Source organism: Bubalus kerabau, chromosome 1, assembly GCF_029407905.1.
Source record: "Bubalus kerabau isolate K-KA32 ecotype Philippines breed swamp buffalo chromosome 1, PCC_UOA_SB_1v2, whole genome shotgun sequence".
Classification (NCBI taxonomy): domain Eukaryota; kingdom Metazoa; phylum Chordata; class Mammalia; order Artiodactyla; family Bovidae; genus Bubalus; species Bubalus kerabau.
The window spans coordinates 63,278,941-63,287,626 of record NC_073624.1 but is presented as its reverse complement, the minus strand read 5'-3'; the positions used below and the strand labels follow the sequence as shown (position 1 = coordinate 63,287,626).

Here is an 8,686-nt window from a genome sequence, read left to right as displayed (position 1 = left end):
ATGAAAAACCACACAAGACCCACAGAATTCATTCTTCTGGGGCTATCAGATGACCCAGAGCTTCAGACTGTGACTTTTCTGTTTTTAATCATCACATATATATTAAGTGTCACTGGAAATTTGACCATCATCATTCTCACCTTGGTGGACTCTCATCTACAGACACCAATGTATTTTTTCCTCAGGAACTTCTCTATATTAGAAATCTCCTTTACAACTGTCTGTATTCCTAGATTTCTGGGCACAATTATCACCATGGACAAAGCAATTTCATACAACAATTGTACAGCTCAGTTGTTTTTCTTCATTTTCTTGGGTATCACTGAGTTTTATCTTCTAACTGCCATGTCCTATGATCGCTATGTAGCTATCTGCAAACCCCTGCATTACACAACCATCATGAACAACAGAGTCTGTGTATTGCTTGTCTTTTGTGCTTGGCTGGCAGGGTTCTTAAACATCTTCCCACCTGTTATTCTTTTTCTCCAGTTAGATTACTGTGGTTCTAATATCATTGATCACTTTGCTTGTGACTATTTCCCCCTCTTGCAACTATCCTGCTCAGACACATGGCTCCTTGAAGTGATTGGTTTTTACTCTGCAATAGTGATTCTGCTTTTTACTTTGGCATTAATAATTCTATCCTACATGTTCATCATCAAGACAATTCTGAGGCTGCCTTCTGCCAGTCAGAGAAAAAAAGCATTTTCTACATGCTCCTCTCACATCATTGTCATTTCCATCTCTTATGGAAGCTGTATATTCATGTATGCCAACCCATCAGCAAAAGAAAAGTCATCCTTGACGAAAGGAGTAGCAATTCTGAATACTTCTGTTGCTCCTATGATGAATCCGTTTATATATACACTGAGGAACCAGCAAGTGAAGCAAGCCTTTAAGGATACCATCCAAAAGGTTATCTTTTTCTCAAGTAAATGCAAGTATCTATAGCATTGAAAAATAAAGTTCTGATCAATGATTTCTTCATTCATATTCTCTCAAAACTATTTTACTATAGTTATATGATTCTTTTTTATTCATTCCTATTCTACACTTCCCCACATGTTGAACCAAATAAATTGGATAAAGCTGAATATTGCTTCAGAATTTTCTGTAAATTGTTTTTATACGGATGTATTTGATGAAGTATAAAATGTTACAACATAAGCCATTTTGTTTAAGAAAAAGAATCTCATTAGAACTGATTTAAATGTATTCTTTTTAATGGCTGAGTAATACTCCATTGTGTATATGTACCACAGCTTTCTTATCCATTCATCTGCTGATGGACATCTAGGTTGCTTCCATGTCCTGGCTATTATAAACAGTGCTGCGATGAACATTGGGGTACACTGATGGATAGAACAGTCTTATGGACTCTGTGGGAGAGGGAGAGGGTGGGAAGATTTGGGAGAATGGCATTGAAACATGTAAAATATCATGTATGAAACGAGTAGCCAGTCCAGGTTCGATGCACGATACTGGATGCTTGGGGCTGGTGCACTGGGACGATCCAGAGGGATGGAATGGGGAGGGAGGAGGGAGGAGGGTTCAGGATGGGGAACACATGTATACCTGTGGCGGATTCATTTTGATATTTGGCAAAACTAATACAATTATGTAAAATTTAAAAATAAAATAAAACTAAAATAAATAAATAAAAATAAATTCATATTAATTAAAATTAAATACAATTAAAAAAAAAGAAAAAGAATCTCACGAATAATGTGGATTTCTGAAATTTTCACTCTTACAAGATACCAAAACTGAATACTATTAGAAAAATTTGATTCTATTGGCATTTTCATGAAATCAAATAACCACATACACTAGCAGGTTGGAAATAAAATATAAATATCTACTTAAATATTATGGAAAGATTATAAACAAACATATTCAAATTCTTTTTACTACTACTAATTTTGATAATAATGAAGAGAAGGGCAAGAAAGAAGAGAGTAGAGATAATTTTATGTTTAGCAATTACTATATTCCAAACTTATTCTAGAGAATTATTTTCTAGAAGAAAGCAATTTCTTCTTATTGCCTCACTGAATCCTGCCAACAATACTCTGAGGTACCTGTAACTGTTATTCTTTTGCAGAAATATTATCTTATCTTTTCCTCTGGAAATATCTTATAAGATTATCATCATTCATATGCACATAAAAATGTTAGAATTAAATATTAAAATCTTACCTCTGTCAAGAATTTTCTCATTTTAGTCATAAATAGTTCAGTCACTCAGTCGTGTCCGACTCTTTGCAACACCATGGACTGCAGCAGGCCAGGCCTCCCTATCCATTACCAAGTCCTGGAGATTACTCAAACTCATGTCCTATGAGTCGGTGATGCCATCCAACCATCTCATCCTCTGTCGTCCCCTTCTCCTCCCACCTTTCTTCTTTCCCAGCATCAGGGTTTGTTCACATGAGTCAGTTCTTCACATCAGGTGGCCAAAGTATTGGAGTTTCAGCTTCAACATCAGTCCTTCCAATGAAGATTCAGGAATGATTTCCTTTAGGATGGACTGTTTGGATCTCTTTGCTGTCCAAGGAACTCTCAAGAGTCTTCTCCAACACAAAAGTTCAAAAACCAATACAATATTGTAAATAAAAACAAAATTAAAAAAAAATTAAAAAAAAAGCATCAATTCTTCAGCACTCAGCTTTCTTTATAGTCCAACTCTCACATCCATACATGACTACTGGAAAAAGCATAGCTTTGACTCGATGGACCTATTAGTCATACTACCTTATTTTAAATAAAAAATAATATATGGGTCAATGTTTAGGAAAATTTTAAGACAGGAAGTCGGTGGACGATCCATAGCCCACTGGGAAAATTTGGCCCACCACCTATTTTTGTTAAAAGTTTTATTGAACCATCCGGAGCCCTTTCATTTACATGTTGTTCATAGCTGCATCCAAAATAAAGACAGGAAGAACTGAGTAATTGCATCAGGGACACTGCCTGCAAATTCTAAATTATTAATATACTACCCTTTTACAGAAAAAGTGTGTGTTGACCCCTGGTATTGATAATCAAATGATTATAGTGATACCAAACATTTCAACTAACCACTGAAGAGTTTGTATAGAATGACGTAGAGAGCTGCATTATCCGATAATATCAGCATGCTGCTGCTGCTGCTGCTGCAGCTAAATCGCTTCAGTCGTGTCCAACTCTGTGCGACCCCAGAGATGGCAGCCCACCAGGTTCCCCCGTCCCTGGGATTCTCCAGGCAAGAACACTGGAGTGGGTTGCCATTTACTTCTCCAATGCATGAAAGTGAAAAGTGAAAAGTGAAATTGAAGTCGCTCAGTCGTGTCAGACTCTTTGCGACCCATGGACCACAGCCTACCAGGCTCCTCCGTCCATGGGATTTTCCAGGCAAGAGTACTGGAGTGGGGTGCCAGTGCCTTCTCCAAAGCACAGACTCCTTCATATCTTTTGTACAATTTTTACAGTTCTTTTAATTCCCAGAACTAATCATTCTACTGTTTATGATATATTTTTATTGAGTGAATAAGAACTCACAATCTTCAATCAAGTCTAAACCAGTATTTTCACATGCTTTCAATCAAGCTTAGAAACTATAAATGTTTCAGCATGAGGGAAGGAGAAAGTAATGACATGACTTCCCTACAACGTGGAAATCTCAGTATTTTTTTTTATAAGTTATTTTTCTTGTGTTTCATAAAATGATGGATCTAAGACTCTCAATTGAGTATAGTATGTGAATATCAGGAAAACCTTGCCTCTGAGTTATGGTTACAGTCTTTCTATAATAATGGTTTAAAAATGTAGGATGAGTTTGAGTACCTTTCATCATTATATAAATTTTTGACTTCAGGGAAAACAGAAACGAAAAAAGTGTTCAGGGTCAGAATTGCATGATCTTGCATGATTATTCATATAAATTCTAATCAGTACATTTTCCAATATGATAATGCTTAAAATAAGCATTTTTAACAAAAACCCTCAAGTTTATATATAGTAAAACTTTGCTCTTGTTACCTTCTTTACTCCTATTGATTAGGCATATCACTTAAAGAGGCAATTAAATGAATCATGTGTACAAACTATTATCTCAGAATAGTCACAAATATGAGAAAGTTATAACACCCCTTAGCTACTGATTATCAAAAGATCAGCTTAACATCAAGCTTTTATTTAAATATACAACTGACCGCAGTAAATGCGATCATCTTTGGTATCCAGTAATATTTATTTTGTCAGCTACAAATTGGCACTTGCCATGAGTGCTTGCCATCTGCTTCTACAAGGGTTAAATCATGTGCTGTGCAGCTGCTGATGTTCAACACCGCCTGAAGGAGTTCAGTGTGGAGAGCAGGACTGAGGCACTTTGTGCTTTGGGAAAACTGGAAGGGCAGGCCTTTCAGATAGTTAAACAGTCTCAGGAGCTGATTTTATGAACCCAATTCTTGTGTCTCCTCATATCAACAAAAACACTAAAATTCTTCACGGTGACGATTGTTTCTCATAACTAGCAGACTTTTCATGAGACGAGCAGAAACTTTCTACAAAAAAAAAAAAAAAATGTGCTTGAATACATGTATTCCCCTTTTACCAAATCTCATATATACTGTCCTTCCCCTATACCTCTTTAGATCTGTTTCTCACAGATATCTGAGGTCTGTCTCCCGGATTGCAATCCTCATATTGCCCCAAATAAAATTTAACTTGCAACTCTCACATTGTGTATTTTTTAAATTGATAATGTCTTCAGGCATTTTAAAAGAATTGTTATGATACATATGCTAATTTTGGAGTTCCCCAAGAAGTGGAGGCTATTTCATAGTTTTCCCTAATAGCTTTCATAGTTTCCTTCATTATAATAGTCTTTGAATTGATAAATTATACAGCACAGAAAATGTTAAACTCAGTAATGAGAAAAGTTATTTGATTTCTCAAGAAAGTGTAATTACACATTCTTTTAAGTTGTATGTTTTTGACGTAGTTACTAAATTGGCCACAATATGAAAAGGAGAGTATATGCAATGTTCTAATGAGACTGTCAGATTATGTTTATTGTCCTTGTGTGGTAATAAAAAATAAGGTTAAACATGATACAATATTTACTCAGTTACTGAAAAGAGTAATTCTGGTAAAATCACAAAATGCTATTTTCTCTTGCATTTTGAAATTTCACCAGAAGAAAAGTGCATGAGAGAAGGTTTGCAATCTGAATGGAAAAAAATGTGTACATATATATATATGTACATATATGAAGAGTTCAAATTTAAATGGCCAAAATAAAATACACATATGCTATACCCTTAGTAAACTTTTGACAATAAAAATATAAATGAAGGAAATGAATCTAGGAAGGCTGCGTGGATATTAATAAATTTTAAAAAACCTGGATTTTAATTTAATTGCTCTTCATTCATATGCCTCTAATTCATGAAACAGGACTTTTATATTTTCTTTTCCTTGAGAAAAAACATAGTCTTCCTTGCCACGTCCATGAAGGCTCTCTTGACTTGCTGATTCCTAAGAGTGTAGACAAAGGGGTTCAGCATGGGTGCTACTGAGGTATTTAGCACAGCCACTCCCTTGCTCAAAGAGACCCTGTCTTTTGCAGATGGATTCACATACATGAAAATGCAGCTTCCGTAAGAGATGGAGATGACAATCATGTGGGACGAACACGTGGAAAAGGTCTTTGTCCTCTGAGTGGTAGAAGGGATCCTCAAAATTGTTCTGATGACATATGTGTAGGACAGAATTATTAATGCTAAAGTGAACAACAGAATAAACACAGCACAGGAAAACCCCAGTATCTCTAGGAATTTGGTGTCTGAATAAGAAAGGTATAATAAAGGGAAATAATCACAAGTAAAATGGTTGATAACATTGGACTTACAGTAATCAAGCTGTATGCAGAACATGAGTAATGGGAATATAATTAAGAATGAAGTCAGCCAAGAGGCCAAGACAAACAGCGTGCAGACTCTGTGATTCATGATGGTCATGTAATGCAGCGGTTTGCAGATGGCAATGTAGCGGTCATAGGACATGGCAACCAGAAGGTAAAACTCAGTGACTCCCAAGAAAAGGTAAAAAAATACCTGAGTCATACAATCATTAAACGAGATGGTTTTATCCTCTGTAATAATGGTGGCCAAGAACTTGGGAATAGTGACAGTTGTGAATGAAACTTCCAATATGGAGAAAGTCCTGAGGAAGAAATATATGGGGGTCTGTAGGTGGATATCCAGTAGGGTCAGGGTGATAATGGTCAAGTTCCCAGTGATGCTCAGCATGTAGGTGATGAGCAGAAAGACAAAGATTACAACTTGCAGTTGGGGGTCGTCCAACAGTCCCAGGAGGATAAATTCTGTAATTTCTGTGTAGTTTTTCATTTTTCTTCTTCTTTTAAGTAACCTTCAGGAGAAAACACAAAGAGAAGACACAGAAAAGGGGATTATCCATGTATAACACTGGGATTTGTCTCTAAAAGTCAACTTACTATGCCATGCTAATATAATTCAGGAGATTTTTAAAAACAAGTTAATAAAAATAGGTAACTTACTTTAAAGTAAGTTTTTACCATATGCCAGTATGTGTGTTTCACATAGAATATTTCTTTATAAAATCCCTGTTTTACAGGTTGGAATCAGAGTAGAAATAATTTTAAAAAGCATATCCAAATCACATACATGAATTGAAAAAGGAGGGTTTATAACCTAAATCTTTCTGCTGCTGCTGCTGCTGTTAAATCACATCAGTCGTGTCCAACTCTGTGCAACCCCATAGATGGCAGCCCACCAGGCTCCTCCATCCCTGGGATTCTCCAGGCAAGACTACTGGAGTGGGTTGCCATTTCCTTCTCCAGTGCATGAAAGTGAAAAGTGAAAGTGAAGTCGCTCAGTCGTGTCTGACTCTTCACGACCCCATGGACTGGGTATCTTCCCCATCTGGGTATTGAACCCAAGTCTCTTGCAAGTCTTGCATTGGCAAACAGATTATTTACCAACTGTGCCACCTGGGAAGCATCTACATTAATATTCCCTTAATAGAATCCATATTTTGTCAGTTTATTAGTATAAACATGAAATAGCAATGGAAAACCTTTATTTTGTCATTCCAATTAACAGTAATAATAATTCATTTATGTTAAAAAGAAGCTGAGTTCCCTCAATAAATTCAGGCAACCCAGAATTTGAAACAAATTTACAAATATAAAAGTCATTGTTCTCAGTTAACAAAGATCATCTGTAATTAACAACTGTGTATAAGAGTCAGACATGACTGAGCAACTGAACTTAACTGAACTGATGACTCTGATGTGTAAACCACTTCTGGAATGTGAGGTGTTAACCATTCCTGGGATGGTTTTGGTAAAGTAATGAAGAATTTCTAAGACATCACTTCAAAGTTTTTTTTTTTTCCTTACACCTCATTCACCCTTTTTTTCCCTTAGTCCCATGGATCTTAGGATAACAAGTTACATATTCCTTTCTGTCCCTTTCTTTTTAATTAATTCTACTGTCTTGGATGGAGAAGGCAATGGCACCCTAATCCAGTACTCTTGCCTGGAAAATCCCATGGATGGAGGATCCTGGTGGGCTGCAGTCCATGGGTCGCTAGGAGTCGGACACGACTGAGCGACTTCACTTTCACTTTTCAGTTTCATGCATTGGAGAAGGAAATGGCAACCCATTCCAGTGTTCTTGCCTGGAAAATCCCAGGGACGGGGGAGCCTGGTGGGCTGCTGTCTCTGGGGTTGCACAGAGTCAGACACGACTGAAGCGACTTAGCAGCAGCAGCAGTGTCTTGGATAAGGGCTTCCCAGGTGGCACTGGTGGTAAAGTACATGCCTGCCAATTCAGGAGACATAAGAGATGTGGGTTCCATCTCTAGGTTGGGAAGATCCCCTGGAGGAGGGCATGGCAATCCACTCCAGTATTCAGCCTGGAGAATCCCCATGTACAAAGGAGCCTGGCAGGCTACAGTCCATAGGGTCTCAAAAAGTCAGACACGACTGAAGTGACTTAGCAGAAGTGTCCTGGATCTCATTGTCAAAACAGGCTTGTGGCTCATTGAAAGTGAAAATAACCTATATGATAAACAAGTGCTGGTCATTGTGTTAAATAAGATAACTGGAAGTGATTTTCAGGACACACATGCTATTCCATAGTAAAGTGTAAGCATGGCTTCTTTGAGAAAAGATCACTAGCATTCCCCAAATTCACCAATTTAAAAAAGTGACAATATTTAAATGTCTATTAAAGATTGCATTCCTTATTTTATATAAATTGTGAGACACGAGTGGGAAGCTCTCTAAATTCCACAATATAATTGGAAACAAATTAGCTTCTCACATTCTCTATGTGTACTGAATTTTCTCTTCATAACTTTAAGACTCCTAAGGAAATCATAAGTAATTCTATGAACACATATATCCTCAAGGCAGTTTGCACCCTTTGCATATGACATAGTATTCCACTTCCTTATCTTTTCCTTTCACTTGAGGATCTTTTTCTTGGTGTTAGGTTTATAAGCTAGAATAACTTGTCACAGAAGAAAACAGAATACTTATTAAATTTGATATCTTGGGTAATAGCTTGGTTTTATAACAACCTTACTCAATGGAAGTGAGTCTGAGTGAACTCCGGGAGTTGGTGATGGACAGGGAGGCCTGGCGTGCTGCGAT

The 8,686-nt window shown here is 36.9% G+C and overlaps 2 protein-coding genes across 2 annotated transcripts; one reads left to right on the top strand and one right to left on the bottom strand.

Moving 5' to 3' along the window:
• Nucleotides 1-951, top strand: LOC129641546 (olfactory receptor 6C3-like). The gene has a single exon (XM_055566231.1). The coding sequence runs from the start codon at nt 1-3 to the stop codon at nt 949-951; it is 951 nt and encodes a 316-aa protein (XP_055422206.1).
• Nucleotides 952-5,444: 4,493 nt separating this feature from the next.
• On the bottom strand, nt 5,445-6,392 carry LOC129645980 (olfactory receptor 6C1-like). The gene has a single exon (XM_055571615.1). The coding sequence runs from the start codon at nt 6,390-6,392 to the stop codon at nt 5,445-5,447; it is 948 nt and encodes a 315-aa protein (XP_055427590.1).
• Between the last annotated feature and the right edge of the window lie 2,294 nt (nt 6,393-8,686).

Excerpts from the sequence above, each read along its gene's own strand:
- LOC129645980 (XM_055571615.1), bottom strand. The coding sequence starts at position 6,392 with ATGAAAAACTACACAGAAATTACAGAATTTATCCTCCTGGGACTGTTG.
- LOC129641546 (XM_055566231.1), top strand. The coding sequence starts at position 1 with ATGAAAAACCACACAAGACCCACAGAATTCATTCTTCTGGGGCTATCA.